The sequence below is a fragment of the Lutjanus erythropterus genome, chromosome 4 (assembly GCF_056507025.1).
Source record: "Lutjanus erythropterus isolate fLutEry1 chromosome 4, fLutEry1.hap2, whole genome shotgun sequence".
In the NCBI taxonomy this organism is placed as follows: Eukaryota; Metazoa; Chordata; class Actinopteri; order Lutjaniformes; family Lutjanidae; genus Lutjanus; species Lutjanus erythropterus.
In genome coordinates this window covers 44966457-44983320 of record NC_139320.1, presented here as the reverse complement: position 1 = coordinate 44983320, position 16864 = coordinate 44966457, and the positions used below count along the sequence as shown (strand labels likewise).

The following is a 16864-nucleotide window of genomic DNA, read 5'->3' as shown; positions in this document are numbered from 1 at the left end:
TCTTACAACTCATAAACAGACACTAACTCATTCAGTGAACAATTTGGCATTAATTTGAACTCTAATTAACGTGAAACAGCCAAACAATAACATAAGTTACTGACTGGAATAGAGATTTCAAAGGAGGACGCTCCGTCAGAGCGAAGTATTTCAACTTAGCATGTTTCCTTAATCTCAGATGACATATGACACATCCAGGTTTGTTTGGCTGTCATAAAATTAGACAAACAAAGGATATTTTGGTGAATGCTATGCAGTTAAGCAGCCAACTCTTAGATCCCAGATGTTACTGTGCTTCTCTGTTGCACTTCTGTACATCAGAGGACTTCAAAGAATCCATTATTTCAACTGTGTTACCATGCAACAATAACACAACTTTAATGGAAAAATGGGTTAGACATCTTGAGAAATGTTCAAATCTCTTCAAATTGAGTTTGGGCCTGAACTGACATTAACTGTAACCAGTAGCAATAGTATGAATTATTTGAAGCAGGGTTGTGTGAGTTTGGAGAAGCAAAGAGGAGTACCTGCATGGAAGCTAAGCAATGCACTGCTGTGCACAGGGGCAGCAGCAAAACATATTTTAGCCACTTAAAAAAAGGTTCACCCCCCCAAAAAAATCCCTATCAGCTTAAGTATACACTATATTTAGAATATTTTCATCACTTTAAGGCTGTCAGACAGCCTTTCTGATGGGAAACCACCATTATGTAAGCCAACTATCACTCTCTTCAAAGCCTGACGAGTTAAAGCAGTGAAAATATTCTAAATATAGTGTGCTATTTAATTTTCAGGGTGACAGTTTCTTTAAATGTCTAAAATACCTTTTGCTGCTGACCCTGTCCTCAGCAGTATATTAGCTTCCGTGCTGGTATTCCTCTCTGCTTCTCCAAACTGGGGGTGTGTCTATCTCCATCAGCTGTAGTTAATACACTGACACTGATAAATACTTCATACAATGATATTTCAACTGATCTAAACTATTCCATTAAGCTTCAAAAATGGGTTGGCAGTGTCAGGAAGTATTTGTAACATTAGATTATATTTACCTGAAACATGCAAAAGCAATGCCCTTTATGAGACAGGCAGTCCAACAGCAATTTGATGAGACACACAGAAGCAACCACTTTCAATTTCACTATTCCTGCAAATGTCTCTTGATTGCCTCAGTGTGTGCCCTGTTCCCTTACTGTGATGTCCAGAGACGTGTCTACAAAACGAGTCTGGCGGAATTGAATGATTTTTGTCAATTTATTCTCCGCATGCCCTTTATAAATTCATTTTGTTCCGTCTGTCCTCCTTTGGCACATCCCTGCTTTTTACAGCGACCTGTAAAAGACTTTCCTGTCGTTCTTTTCTCCTGCCAACACCCTCTGTTGACCACTCTTTTGTCTGCGAGATGCTGTAATCAGGCAGGCTAATCTCTACAAAAAGGGCACTGCAGTCACTGCTGGCTTGTTTGTTAGTCTGCCCCTATTGTCCGTACACCTGCGTGTCTGCAAGTCCTATCTCGTCTCTGGCTTGTGATTGAAAGGTTGTCAGCTCGGGACCAAGAAGGAAAGTACAAGTACGTTTATATGTTTAGGTGTGTGAGTAAAGATATACCCCTCTCTGTACACATGTGCTGGCCTGGTTTGATCGGGTTCGACTAAGTCCAGCACAGCAGGGATTTGCATCTCCATTACAACAGGGTTACTCATTTGAGGTTGTGTCCTTCAGCTGAAGACAAGTTTAGCTAAATTTGGTGAATAACCAATTCATTTCCTATAAATTCTTCACCACAATAGTCCTGTGTTATTTTGTTAATCAAACAATTTTATTATGAAGCAGCAAAAATCAGGAAATATTGGGTTGTCATCAGCTGAAACTTAACTGTAACTTAATAGAAAGTTGAAGTCACACCACTTCCGGTGGACCACTATGGGACCTAACTTGTAGTCTTAAGTGAAGACAAATTATTTACATTTTAAATTAAGTCAAAAAAGTTGTTATTTGTCACAAAACTGTCGAAGTATGAGACTGTGAAGATGCATAATTTGAAAGACAACACACCCAGCAGTTGCACAAGTGATGTCATGACTTTCTCCCTCCAAAATCTAAAGTTAACCACTGAAGCTATGATGCCTGTCTGTTTTCGTACCAGGATGTAGTTCTTAAGCAAGGGATCTTACTTATTCTTTTGCTTCCTGGCTGTTAAAGTTGCTGACAGAGTTGCTGGATAAAATACTTCAGTTAAGATGATGGTACAAGCGACAGTGATGTTGGTATTGACAACGTGTATTGCGCGAAACAAGAGATATAATTCACTGAGCGGTTTCACACAAAACTAAACTACACTTACATGCCTTGTAAAACTATGTTTTAAATCGACAAACACCATATGTGTAATTCATGGCATGACTACTGATCATATTTTTTCAGAGGTAAAATCCCCTGGGGCACATCGGAAGGGGTGCAGCTTTGCGTGTCTATACTGCTAAAAGCCAACATGAAACAGTAAAAAAAACAAAAACAAAACAGATATCTGAAGGTACAAACAGCAACGCAGGAGAGAAACTAAACTGCAAACCACAGAGATTCAGTTAGAAGCCACGGAAGTCCTGAGAGCAGGACAGAGACTTTTAAAAACCTCTTTCTCATGTGTTAGAAGTGGTAATGGAAATGCAAATCAGTGCGGCATGGTTTGACTTGGCGTGGCCAAAAGTGCCAGTGGAAAAGGCCCAATAATCAAGAGACTTAGAGAGAGACAGTGTCCTCTAGGGTGATCTACTCTACAAGCCATGACTATCTCATTAAGAGGTATGGATGAAAACAGTTCAAACATATCTTTGTCAGTCATGATAACAACAGTCACATATTAATAATCATATAAAAAATAGTTACACATCAGAAAGCAAACATTCCTAACATTCATTCTAATCATCAAGGCATTCATTCTCCTCCTCCTCCTCCTCCTCATCATCATCAAGTCAAACTAAAGCTGTGATTAGAGCACCGAGAGGAGAGGCAGGCTCACCTGACGTGCACACCTTTCAGCCACACGTGTGCGCACCTGGTAGATCTCCGCTGATTGGGAGAAGCCAGAGACAACCGTGGATAGTCCCGCGAATGTGTTTCTCGGGGATGGGGGGCTTAAAAAGGGACCTATCCACCCGCTGTCTGTCACTTTTCCCTCATAAACGGAAAAACCTTTGTGTAAATAACAAGAGATAAACTACAGTGACTGGGGGTTTTCAGGGACTTGTTTGCACCACACACACACAGAGGAAAGTTATAGGACAGGATGTGAGGCTGATGTGCTTGTTTGTGTTTTGCCTTTCATAAAGCAAATCTGAAACGCTGACAGAGAGAGAGAGAGAGAGAGAGATGGAGGAAGAGAAGAGAGAGAAAGTGGTCCAACTTTGCTGAATTTGGTCAATTATTTTCCCTCAGCAGACAAAGTCTCTATACTGCTGTCACAGTCGCCTGGAAAATCAATTATCTGCATTGTTAGCATACCTGAGATAAACACATTGGGACTGTTACTGTAGGCTGGTGTTTCCCCCCCAAGTGCTAACCCCCCCCCCCCCCCCCCAGTGGGTGTTCATTCAGAGGTGGAGACTGGGGGACCAAAGACAGAGTCATGAGAAGAGTCGAGGCTTGATGGATGAACGGCTCCTGTACAACCACTCCCCACTGAACAAAACTGAAGCCAAAATATCTTGGGTACGAGTGCTGCCATCTTGCGCTGGTGACATCATTTGGAAGCCAGTTTCTGCGCAGTAGTGATCAGTGTTGGAGCAGCCGTTTCCAGTTCCTGTCTGCACAGCCGGCTGACTTAATCACCTGCAGAGCTCAGCTGTCAGTCATGGCATAAAACCATGTTTTTCATCAACAAATAACTTAGTAAAACCAAACTGATGCAAAAAAAGAGAACACGATAAGAGATAAGAGCCACCTAAAATGACAGAAACATAGTATTTGATGTGTACTTTGATGTTTTTGTTTGGCTCATCACCTACCTATTAACATTGGGGTGTCAGGATTACTGCAGACCACCACCAGGGGGCGATCAAGATGCTTTGGCTTCACTTTTGGGGAGGTCTTGTGTTGTCCATTTCTAATATACAGTCCATGGTTTATATAATCTCTATAACAACAAGTCTGTACTTCTGCTCTAACTGTTTCTGTTCTGGCTTTTTTGTAGCTCGATGTAATTTGTAGCATCCCAAGAATACATCTCACTGAGCAGCAATTCAGCCAGATTCTCCACATGCAGTCCTTGTACTGCAGTCACTTGGACTAGGCTGCCAACTTCACACCTAGCCAGAGACTATGGAACAAAACTAGCCTTTTGCCTAATGCTGGCATATTTACAGTAATAAATGAGCAAACTAAACTGGAAAACTTAATGGTCTCAGACTTCCTTGGTAGGCTGCTCTCATTTTCCATTGGAACACTGCTTCTTGCTTCTCATTTGACATTTCTGATTGGCTGCTTGTTTGTGAGGAATCAAGACCTAAAGTCTGAATTTAACATTTCTATTGCATTTTCCATAGCTTTTCTCCTCCGTATGAAACTAGTGATAATAATATTCCAATTGACCAGTTAAATCAAACTTGTTATTTGACATTTGATAGGGCTTTTGACACTTAGCCCAAGGCTAAGAGAGCTGTTAGTACTAGGTTAAGAACGTTTTCTCACCAATGTCAACCTATGACTTGCTGACCTGGATGACATCTCAGTCTAACCTGGGACTGTGAGGTCAATCCCTGAAAATCGACTAAACCCAGGGCTAAAAGTTCCCAGTGTAAAATGGTGCTAAAACAGCAAAGAAGTGGTCACAGACCATTCTAAAATGTTATGTTTAACTCAGGGCTGGTCGAAGTGCAGTTTGAATCACATAGCCCTAGGCTTATCTTAACCCTGGGCTAATGATGTGTGTGTGAAACAGGGCTATGTTATCCCAGGGTTATCTCTTAGCCCAGGGCTACAGATGGTCCTGGGAAGCCGATGGTACCTGAATAATGGATAAGAGGGTGCTGCCCCAACCCCCGCCCCCCAAAAAAGAAAACTCCTGCTGTACAGTCAAGTCAACAAGCCAGATGCACATGTGTCTGCTGAGGAGAAAACAAAAAGGACCAACTTTAGATACTTTCTCATTCATTTTCTCCAGCTTGTGCTCTCTTTATTAAGGACTGATGTGTGTTCTTTAAATCAGACTACTGATTACACCTTTATCTGGGTTTAATTTGGTGTTGTCCAATTACTTTTCTCATTTTAGAGAGTAGAATTGAAGGACTGTTTTCTTGTCTCTCATTTTGGTGTGGGATCCTGTGTTTAGTTTCTAGTCCCCCCATTGGCCAAGCCCCTCTACTTGGTGTTTCTCACTCTTTTTGTCTCCTGTTCCTCTATAAATTCCCCCTCGTGGCTCTGGATGTAGCGGCAGCAGTCTGAGGTTCTGCCCCTCCTCGCGGTCATATTCAGTTAATAAATCTCTCCTATAATAATCATAATAATCATCATCATCATCATCATTATCACCATCATGACTACCATCTCTGAGGATGAAAGGGAACAAAGAGACGAGACGATAGACAAATGGACAGAGTTACCTGTAAGGTGGCCCTGTGGAGAAACAAGAGTGATTGAAAAGAGGAGACAGAAGGAAGGGATGTTGGGTGTGAAGGGATGGACGAACGACAGTGACAAGGGACTCAGAAATGGAGCTAACGGGCCCTAAATTAACAGAGAGATGGAAGAAAAGAAGGAGGAAAAGTAGAGCTGAGAGAGACGAACAGAAAAAAAAAAGGCCAGAATGAGAAAGATAAAGAAAAGTATGATGAAACACATAATCTGCATTCAACATACTCATCTGTATCACTGCTGCAGGGTGAAAAACTTTCTGCTTCTTTCCTTTTGGAGTTTATAATAATAAATACATAACTTCTATTGGTGCCATAACCAATTAATATCCAAAAATGAGTAATCTATAACCCGATTCTTAAATTTCCATGGGTCAGACATTTTCACCTGACAGCAGTGACAGGTTAATGTAGGTGTGATATAAAAGGCACAGCAGGGTAGGTGGAATATCGTAGCAATAGCACAGTATCAGCTTTGTTACTGTCTCCTATTGTTACACTATTCCACCCACCTTAACTGTGAGCCTTTCGGTGTTGCAATCCCATATCCTTTGGAGTCCAGGTTCCCCCCGACTTTCATGGTGTCACAGGGCTTGCGCTGCTCCGTGTACTCGTTCATAGTGGACTCCAGGAGGAAAGCATACTTCCCCTTGGACTTGCGGACCCTTGCCACGCCCTCTGCCGTGGTTTTGGTGAAGACGGTCGGCTCGGCAGACTTCATGTACGACCACATCTTCTCGTACACGGCTATTTTGGACCTCTGGGGTGGAGGAAGGGGGGAGGCAGGGAGAGAGCGGAGGTTAATTAGGAATGATCTGGCACCATTCTGCGAACATACGAGGCCATATTTTCCAAACAGATGATGGTTTTTATCGTCCAGCGAGGAGAAGACTGCCAAGGGAAGAGAGGCCATTTAGGCTGGGCTGCTTACAAATTATTACACTCGAGGAGAAGAGATGAGAAAGATAGCCACATCCCTCCTAAACTACCCGAATCTTTGACAGGTGTTGATAAGGAAGAACAGCATGAATAGGTAAGGTCTCACACTTAGAGAACAAATAGTGACATTTTAGGCTGTTTGTGCAATTTGACTGAACCTTTGTAGCTAACAGTCTGTTTTCAAGTGACCCTGTGAAACAGGACTCAGGCAATTTGACAAAACTGTCACTGTAGCAGCTCAGTGAAGGCAGTCAGCCTTTTGTACTTTCTTATATACTGAACTGTACATTTAACTCTTTAATGATAAGTTTGGTGATATTCTGTATTCTGTATTCTGTATTCATGGAATGGGATGACTATGAATACAGAATATCACCAAACTTATCATTAACTCTTTAATGATAAGTTTGGTGATATTCTGTATTCATAGTCATCCCATTCCATGAAAAAACAAAACTAAACCAACAATGAATTATGTTGCATTCACATGGATTTAGGCAAACAGTAGAAAACAAACTGGATATCATTTTAGTGGGCAAGAGAAGGGCAGTAATATCAGGTGAGGCCAGCAGAGGATACGGTTGATGGTAATGGTAGACTGTCAAAAGTTAAAATATTTCACCTTTTTTACCATCCTCCGCAATGGAATTTACAACCATTTGTGACCTTGGCTCCCTCACACAAGCAGAAAACATTGTCGATCTGGGCAACAAGGAGCTAATCATTTTGGTGCAACAACACCTGGAATGACAGTGTATGACCAGAACCTAAAATCATACCAAGATGTTACAAACATCCAAACATGAAGACAGGATATACAAAGTGCAGAGTGCAAAGTTCTTTCACTATCCATGTTGGAGATAAATGATAATATTACAAGAAAGCAGCATTTTATAGCCACATACAATGCTGTGTTATTTACATAAATTAATGCACACAAAATTATTTTATTCAGCGTATTCTATTTAACTTGTTTTAAATATGACGTCACCATAGCAACGTAACATCACACGTGTTTCTTTTTGAGATTGAACAGGAATGAATGAGCCTCAAACAGGGTAAAGGAAATTATTGAAACACAAATGATTAGTTATCAATCAAAGATAAACACAAAACAATACCAGGATCATAATTTAATAAATGACTAGCTCTTACTCAAAATATACATCCTTGTTTAGATTTGAATTACAAAGTCTATGGAACTGACATGTTATGGTTGAGACACATCTGATAGGAATATTACTTAATGACATATGTTGAAAAATAAAAAGCTTATCAGTGCTTAACTAGTATTTTTGCCTGTTTTTAAAACAAGTATTTGGTCAGATGAGCTAAGGGATAATGTACAGTGAGCAGGTCATTATTATGAAATAAATCACAACAGGGTGATAAATAATCCTGAAGGGGTTTACTTCACAATAACAACCTGCTCACTGTACATTATCCCACTTATTACAAGGTTAGCAAAAAAAAAAGGCACACATTTATGTGGCGCAAAATAAAATTTTAAAATGATAAAATGATCCATCGCTTTATTTTCGCAATAATGACCCGCTCACTGTACATTACCCAACGGACCAATCAGAATTGAATATTTAACAAAGCCATGTAATAAACCAGATTAAATCATGTTTTTGCAAAACTCTGCTCAAAAAGCTGATGGAAATCTGGGACACAACTTTAAAGAGCACACATTTTCACTAAAAATGGCTTCTAAAACAAAGATGATTATAATAGCACACAATTATACCTCTGTTATTTTGATTTTGAAGGCTTTTAACACATTTTTAAATTGTTTGAAGTTGCGCCTTCTTGTCTGGGACATGGGTGTTTTCTGGCACAGAGCAAATTTAGAAATAATAAAAATAAAGCATTACAAACTAAAACATTACATAAATCATATGTATTTCATATATATATATAATTCCTTTAAAAATACATTTTCTCAAAGCATTGGTATTAATCATTTTTAAGGTTTTTTTTTGTAAGACATAAATTTTTGTTATTCTCAAGAATGGCTGTTAGGTGTGTTATTGTTAACACATCCACGCTCTGTGTGTTTCTGGATGGCCGTTCGCACCTCACTGATGCCCAAAGCGTTAACAGCTTCTCCAGCCACAGATTTGATTATTCAAATCAACATGTTATTCTTACTGAGACAAATTGGATGAATCTGAGATGCAAATGTGAGAGGTGGGGAGGTGAAAACAATGCGCGCTATTCATTATGTTGACACAATGATACTCGATGCTGCTTATTGATTTGGCACAAATGTTTTTTCTATGAGTCTACAATAGAAACAGCGGCGCCGCACTGAGATTAGACTTGTACAAAGTGTATTAGCACTATGTGTTATATGTTTTTACTGCCTCTCATTCATTGCTCCAGTTTCTTATGAAGTAGAACAAACTGCTGAGGCTGATTTTCACTCTTACAACCCTCGAATGAAATTACACCACTGATGGAGGGCTGTGTCTTCCATCTTCCATTTTGATCCTCTGGCATATAATGACATTTATATCCACATTTAAAATGCAACACTACATCTCCCCTGACAAGTCAAGCATCAATCTTATTTTAAATGAGTTTATGACTGAAACAGTGGCATACTGATCCGGGTGTGCCGTTATGAATTCAGTCACTTGCTGTAACAGACGAGGTTTTCAGAGGACATCTGTCGGGCATGATGCAATAGATTGTATTTTATTGTGTGTATACCATGCTTATGTGTGTACGTGCACCAGTCTATATGTGTATGTGTGAACTTATGTGTTTTCATGTGTGTGTGTGGACTGCGTGTACTCGAGGGTGAAAATAACAAGCAGAGGAGTCAAACTGTCATCCTCCACAAGCGTCCTGTTTCTTTCTTCTCCTTCTCTCTCAGTGATAAAGTGTTATTCTGTCTCTCTGCAAGCATCTATGGCCTCAGCCACCGTAACCAGCGCCTGGGGAGATGGTGTGTGTGTGTGTGTGAGTATGTTACCAGTGCGTGACGGACACCTATCCCATAATAATGTCACTCACATCCAAGAGGACCAGTATGCCCTTCTTCTCTCTCCATTCTTTCTCTTCTATTATTTCTCACTCTGTCTGCCAAAGTCCATCACAAGAAAACCCGTCTCACTATCTTTACAACTCCAGCCTCACGGTCCGGGTCGACACTTGATTCTGATTGCCTGCAGGGTGTCCATAAAATAGAAAAAAAAAAAGTTTTGCCAACCTTTAGAAATAATTAAGTTAATTTAGTTTTCTTCTTTAGATAAACTTGAATTGATTTGTTATTATTTGGGTGCCTGGGAATTAAATGGTTTTAATTTAAAGTATTTAAATATTAACCATTATTCAGATGCACTTTATTGAGTTTACTTAACAATATCTGAAATACATTTTTTGAATTTCTAAAACTCAAAGATTTAAGTTTATCTACAGAAGAAAAGTAAATTATCTCAACAAAAGATTAGTGATTGGGAAAACTTTTTCAAAACTTTGTTTGTTTTTTAAGTTGCCTTGAAATTTTTGGTTTTCTCAGCTGTTTTATTTTAGGGATGCAGTCAAAGCCTCAGTTTAGCCAACAATATATTGCTACACTTAAACAAGCTAACATCTAATTATAACAATGAGCGATATTAATTTTAATAGGACAACTTTGATGACTTGGATGCAGCTGAATGAAGAAAAATTGAAAATTTAAAGGTGTCTGATGTGCACACTTCAAGTACACCTGTTGTTAAACTGCGTCAAACTGCCTTGTTTTGATTTTGGAGTGCCAAAAGACGACCACATCTTTTTTTGTTCAGTTACAGCGGACAGACAGACCAACACTCGTCTCCTCCATGAAATGTCTGTCACTGCACTGCATTACTGTAAACCATGATGAACTGAACTGTCCAGATGCTGTCTCTCCCTCTTCATCTCCTCAGTGTATGTTTGGTGTTCTAATTTCTGCTGTAAAACGTCCTCACTGATGTAAATTGTCAGAGAGAAAATGATGTAGACTGTCCTAACTGGCTTAATGCAGAAATAAAAAAATAGATAGAAATAAACTTAAGCTTTTCTCAAAATACTAGCTACTACTGTGGTGTTGGTATTTCAAATATGATGCCTGTAACGCCCCATAGGATCATCAATTGATGCGCATGAAATGAGGTGCATTTGGTGTGTTTAGGTCTTTGGTCAAACCCTTAGGGAAATGTTACGGCTCATGAAAAATGCATGAAATATAATTAAAGGTTGTATTTTTTTTTTAAAGATGTGACCATATTATAAAAGCTGGATTATGCCCTTCAGGGTGTCCATTATCAGGAATTAATGGACTCCATGGAGGCCAGAACTGTCCAATGTGCCTCCATGGAGTCCATTACAATCTCTGTAAAGGAAAAAGGGAGTTTTTCTTCTAAACATATTATACATGTTAGAACATAGTTTCTTGAAATCATGTGAAAAGACTGAGAACTATGTAGTACTGAATTGTGGAGTTAGACCAGTAGACAGTTGTTCCAGATTTCTGTGTGCAGATTTTTTTGGCTTGGCGACGTGCCAGAGTTATGGTTCCTCAACACTATATAAGCACATACCTTAAGCGACCCTCTCAGTCCAAATCAGCGCAGCAGTTCACTTCAGCTCACTTCAGTTTCAACAACTCAACACAAGTACCAGTCTGTCACCGTCCTCAGACTGGTGGCTCAAACACGTCTGCACATGTCCAATAAAGCTGCTAGATCGAGTGTCCATGGTGTTTAGACACTGAGACATTGGAGTGGACACACCCCCAGTATTTCAGTACAGAGAAAACGGCTCATTTGTCATGATTTTGAGAACTAATTTTATATACCTGAATCATTCAAATTTGGCTGAGCTGTTAATGATATGTTTCTGTGGTGTGACAAACTCAGAAGACACATTTATTGTTGATTTACTGTCCACTTTAGGCCTTAACCCTTACTTAATACGTCCCTCCATCCATCTCTCCACCCACCCACCCATCCATCTATCTTTCACATATTTTTCACATTTATTTTATCCAAGACTTCTCTGTCTGGCTGCAGCAAAAGTTATACGTCCTTGTGAGTGTTGCCTTTGTGCACCCTGTGTATACATTTGTATCTGCCTGAGTGTGTATGTGTGTGTGTGTGTGTGTGTGTGTGTGTGTGTGTGTCGGACAGAGACAGTGATGATGATGACTGTGCATGTATAAAGCAGCGTCTGGCCTTGGAGGGATGGATGTGTGACAATACGGTGAGACTCTTTCCAGATTCTTTAACAATGAGTGAGGCTGTGATGGAGGAAATGGATGCTGCAAGTCACCTTCAGGCATCCACACACTATGGAAAACACTTAAATACACACACACACACACACACACACACACACACACACACACACACACACACACACACACACACACACACATACAAATCTGCTCTGTGAGAAGCATCACACACCCTCATGTTCACATATACACACGTGCATTATGTGGCTGAATATGCATACAAGCATACTTACATTCACGCAAATCTGTACACACACATGCTCACAGAAACACACACACACAGATAATTAATGATGGTGGCGAATCCCCCTCAGCTGTGGGAGAGTAAATTGCTTTTTCACCCTCCACAGATTTCAGCCCGCTCGTTATGTTGATGATGCCAGAGCCGCTCACAGAAGCACAAACTGTCTGCTACAACCTCCACCTCCCCCTCCTCCACAGCCACGAACACACACACACTGGTGCACACATCTTTACAAAGCATAACTGTAAATTGGTATGCACACACAATGCATGAGCTCACAAACAATTCTGAGCATCCCCACAGAGCATGACGACGTGACAGAGCAGATTTGTTTCTGTGCATATGATGACACTGGTGTTTTGCCCGTGTCTGCAGAAAAAAAAAAATCTGTCTTCATCAGCACTGTGTGTATTTGTGTGTCTATATTTGTATGTGTTTATGGGTACTTATGTAATTGCAATCCACTTGGGTGAACAGGTCAATGGGTGAAGCCACTACAGGTCTCCTCTGGGCCACTTCACTCCACTCCGCTGTAATTTCCTGCTGACTATTTCACCTTAACAGCTCCCTGTAGTATATCCTGCTCTGTGCACCTCTTCTGTCCATCTAGTCCACCTCTACTTCACCGCTCTTTATTATTATAATTATTATGGCTTTATTTGATAGCATAAGGGAGCGATTAAATTCAACACAAGTGCGTTAAACAAACATTGAATTTTAATCAAAAGGTATAAAGTCCCACACCTTCACACCTGGTCTTTTTTCTTCTTTTACCTCCCTCCAAAAACATCAGTGTGAACTTTGATGAAGGAATCAAGTTTTATACACAAATTAGCCGAAAAGTGAAAGTCAGACATTTCAGCTTTGCGTCATTTCCAAAATTTAAGTCTCTCTCAATTCAAGATCAGGAGAAAGTCATCCATTCACTTCTCTCCTCCCACCTAGGCTATTGTAAATCGGTTTACACTGTCATTAGTCACTCGTCCTTGTCCCACCTACAGTCAGAGTGGATTTCTGCTGCTTGGCTTTTGTCTGGATTCAATAAAGCTGACAACACCTCCCTCATATATGCCTCCTCCTCTCGACTGGCAGTCTATTGAAGAAGTGACTTCAAGATTGTGTTGCTTGTTTTTCAAACTTGAGGTCATCTAACATTACTTTCCCGCCTCGCATCCTGTACGCTTCCCTTTTCCATACTGAGCCACAAGTGAGCAATAATGCAATAATGGATGGAGTGGAAGTGATGAATGTTGCACAGCGTGGTAGAATGGCGTTTTTCACCTCCAAGGGACACCATCGCATTTATATAATGGCCATTTAGAAAGAAAAAAAAGCACACAAGATGGAAATTGTCATCCATTTCTTAGAAGTGCCCTGTGGCCAACACACAAAGTCATGTTTACATTCACATTCTCTCACCAAGACACACTGTTTATCTTCAAAGTCTAACAAACATGTTAAATGCACACATAAAACATTTACAAAAACCTGCATTTGTTTACATCCATGTTTTCTAGCTTGCAGTTTTCTTCCTCCTCCTCACTTTTTGCTAGCACATAGATTCTCAAACTGTGGTTCGTGTCCCACAGGTGGTATGCAAACTCCCTCTAGTGGTACAAGGAGGAATGTCAGAAATATAACTTTTTAATCAAATACATTAATTAAAAACATATTGTATTATCAAAATACTACAAAATATCAAATGAAAACATGAGATCACTGAAATATAATTGAAAATAAGTTTTGTCTGCTTGTATTTTTGTTTCTGTGTCAGCCTGCTATGTAGTAACGATCATGCATGTAGTGCGTACATATGTCATCCATGATAACTGGTAGTTATGAGCTAAACTGTGATGGTAACATAGTTAGTGGAGATAGTGGATAGTGCCTCCAAATGAGAACTATTACGAAGAAAAGTGCAGATCAGTTACAGAATAAATCGAGTAGCCGTGTTACATGTTTTACCAAATGGCACAAAACACTAAGGTGGTACTTGGTTGGCTCAATATTTTCTGAGGTGGCGAACACCATAAAAAGTCTTCGCCCATTGCTGCCTTTCTTGACTGCTAACTGTTAACACCTGTCAACGAATGAAACAGCGAGAACCACTGGCAGGGTTCAACATTGATGTTTTTTTTTAATTGCTTGGTTGGACAACAGACCAGAAATCTACTTGCCCAAAGTCAATTTTACTTGCCCCTAATCAAGTAAGGGATAAGGTACAGTAAAGGAGACATTATTGCGAAATTAACCCTGTTTGGTGCAATAATGACCTGCTCACTGCCCACTCACATTATCCTACTTATTACACGGCTACTTGCTCAAAGGTAGAATTTATCCGAGCTGTCTGTAAATGCACCAAAAAGATAGTTTATTGTTGTGCCTCTTTCCCAGGATGTCAAATACTGATGTTTTGGGTTGGTGAAGTGTCCAGAGCTAAATAATAAATATCTCTGCAGGTACAACAACCACCATATACTTCTGCTGGGTCATAATTAATGATTGAAAGGGATTATGTTTCTCAATCTATTCTTTTTTTTGCACTAAAATGTTGCATATTATGCCTTTAATCAATCATTTCATCCAAAATATTAATTTCTAAATGATTTCATTCATTTTATTGCTCCTCCAGAGTCTATGATCAGAACTGTGTCCATAGCAACAGTCTGCTCTTTATAGCAACAGTCTGTTATTATGTCAACATAATTGACTAATCAGAACTGAGTATTTAACAAAGGTAATAAATAGTTTTATTTGTTTGTGGTTATCAAATAATGCCTCTGACAAGTCCTCTTGTCTGCCATTCAAGTGAGATGCTGTCAGCTCTTATGTGGCACTTAAGGGACATTTTTCAGAAACTTGACGAAAAATGATCCTGCTTCACTCTAATAAACTGTGCAATACAGAGTCAGAGTTTTACCCACATCCTTTAATGCCACCAAACCTGAGTCCTGTTCCCAAGATAACCGAGATGTCCACTTGCACTTCAGCTCATAAACTTTGTCTTTACCTGCGGCCATCTTCTTGCAAGCACCTGATTGGCAGGCTACTGCAAATGTGCAACTCTTAACAGAGACGAGACAGAAGCGAGATGGTTTACTCCTTAGCTACGTCCATCGTGAGCACAGGAAAAAACAATGTGTCTACATATATTTCATGATTGACTGATTATGATTGGGCAATCATTGTTGAGCCCTGATTGGTATGATTTCATTTTTATAACCTTGACACTTTGACTAGAATTTCTAGAAGTTCTGTAATGAACACAGCTGCTTGTGCATTACTGGTTGAGTTTTTAATAACAGTATTAACAGTGAGACCAGCTGGGTGGAAATAGTCCTCCTCCAGGACGTCTGAGACTTTATGGCTTTTCCGCAGCCTGAGCTCAGTCACAAATTGACTTGACTTAACACAGAAAAGACCTGAAACCCCTGAAGGAATTAAACAAACGAGCAGAGTGTGTTGTGCCCATACCCTGAAGAACTCCTTGGTAGAGCCCGAGTCCAGCGTCCCGTAGGCTATCTCTGTCTGTTTGGCCAAGTCCTCTGCACTCTCTATGGGCGACACCATCCTCTCCACAGTGAGGAAAGCAGCCAGGTTGGCCGTGTAAGAGGAGATGATGATAAGGGTGAAGAACCACCACACACCGCCAACAATACGTCCAGACAGAGACCTGGAGAGAAGACAGACAGAGGCAAGGTCGGGAGAAAAAAAGAGGGGAGTAAGGAGGAGGTGGAGAGAAAAGCAGGAGAGATGGCGAGATAAAGGAAATGTAGATGAGAAATTAGCAGGAAGACAAGTAGAAAATGATGGGGGAAAAGACGAGGGTGAAGGTTAAAGGCATGAAAAGAACACAAAAGATAGACAGAAGGGAAAAAACAGACAAGGAAACATAATTAAGGTTAGCTCCTCAGAGATATGCAAAACAACACACTAGGTTTTTTTTTCGACAGCACTGTGTGCATGACTGTGAAAATGACAGTGCCGCCAAAGTAATTGTCTTTCAACCCTCGAACCAATTCAGCACGAACAATAACAAAGGCAACATGAAACTGATTGTAATCTGGGCTCTCCTCCATCTCCTCATCTCTCTTTTCTCTTTCTCCCATGTTTATGCTCTTTATCTACCAATTGTGAGCAGGAGCATCAAAGTAAGTGGCAATTCATTTTGTTTGCGCGAACTTGTTTGTTTGCACTGAGTAAAGGGGAAGGGAAAGAGGAAGATGGGAGACAGAAGCAAAATGTAAAGTTTTCTTTTAAGCGCTGCAGTGAATAAAAGACCTTGAAATTCTAATGTGCAGCAGCCACCTAAAATATCCATGTAGAAGCATTTTGGGCAAAACATACAATTACAAGTATAAAATTATAATAAAACCATTGCTTTCACGGAGAAAGCAGGTCTTACTGAATCTAAAAACAAAAAAATGTAGTTCAAAGGAACTTTCACAGTAAATGTGAAAACCTTATGTTATTTGTGTTCCTCAGTAAATTAACGATTTGAGAATGTGTCAAAGAAAACTTTGTGTTGCGTAAATCCCTAAGTAATTTCAACTTTTCTCTAATGAGCAAACTGAACTGGTGTTTTTCATTTACTTTAATTTATTTATCAAACTTTGTTCATGCCATTAAACCTGCCGTAACTGAGTTTGTGGCCACATGAGGGAAGCGGAAAACAAGCTGTGAACACAACACAGACACATTATCACCTTTAGAGCTGATATGCTGTGTTACCAAACACGTCCGACAACATCATCATTCATCTGGAGTCGTGTTTCTGACCACCTGGGA

At 40.0% G+C, this 16864-nt stretch overlaps 1 protein-coding gene across 4 annotated transcripts in view; it reads right to left on the bottom strand.

Annotated features, from left to right (window-relative positions):
- gria4a (glutamate receptor, ionotropic, AMPA 4a) overlaps positions 1-16864 on the bottom strand; it is a 172150-nt gene that overhangs the window by 13967 nt on the left and 141319 nt on the right. For all 4 annotated transcript variants that reach the window (XM_084718109.1, XM_084718110.1, XM_084718111.1 and 1 more), the window contains exons 14-15: positions 15551-15749; positions 6137-6384 (exon numbers count right to left, since the gene is read on the bottom strand). In XM_084718109.1, coding sequence (XP_084574235.1) covers positions 6137-6384; positions 15551-15749 — 447 coding nt within the window. The remainder of the gene's footprint in view (positions 1-6136; positions 6385-15550; positions 15750-16864) is intronic.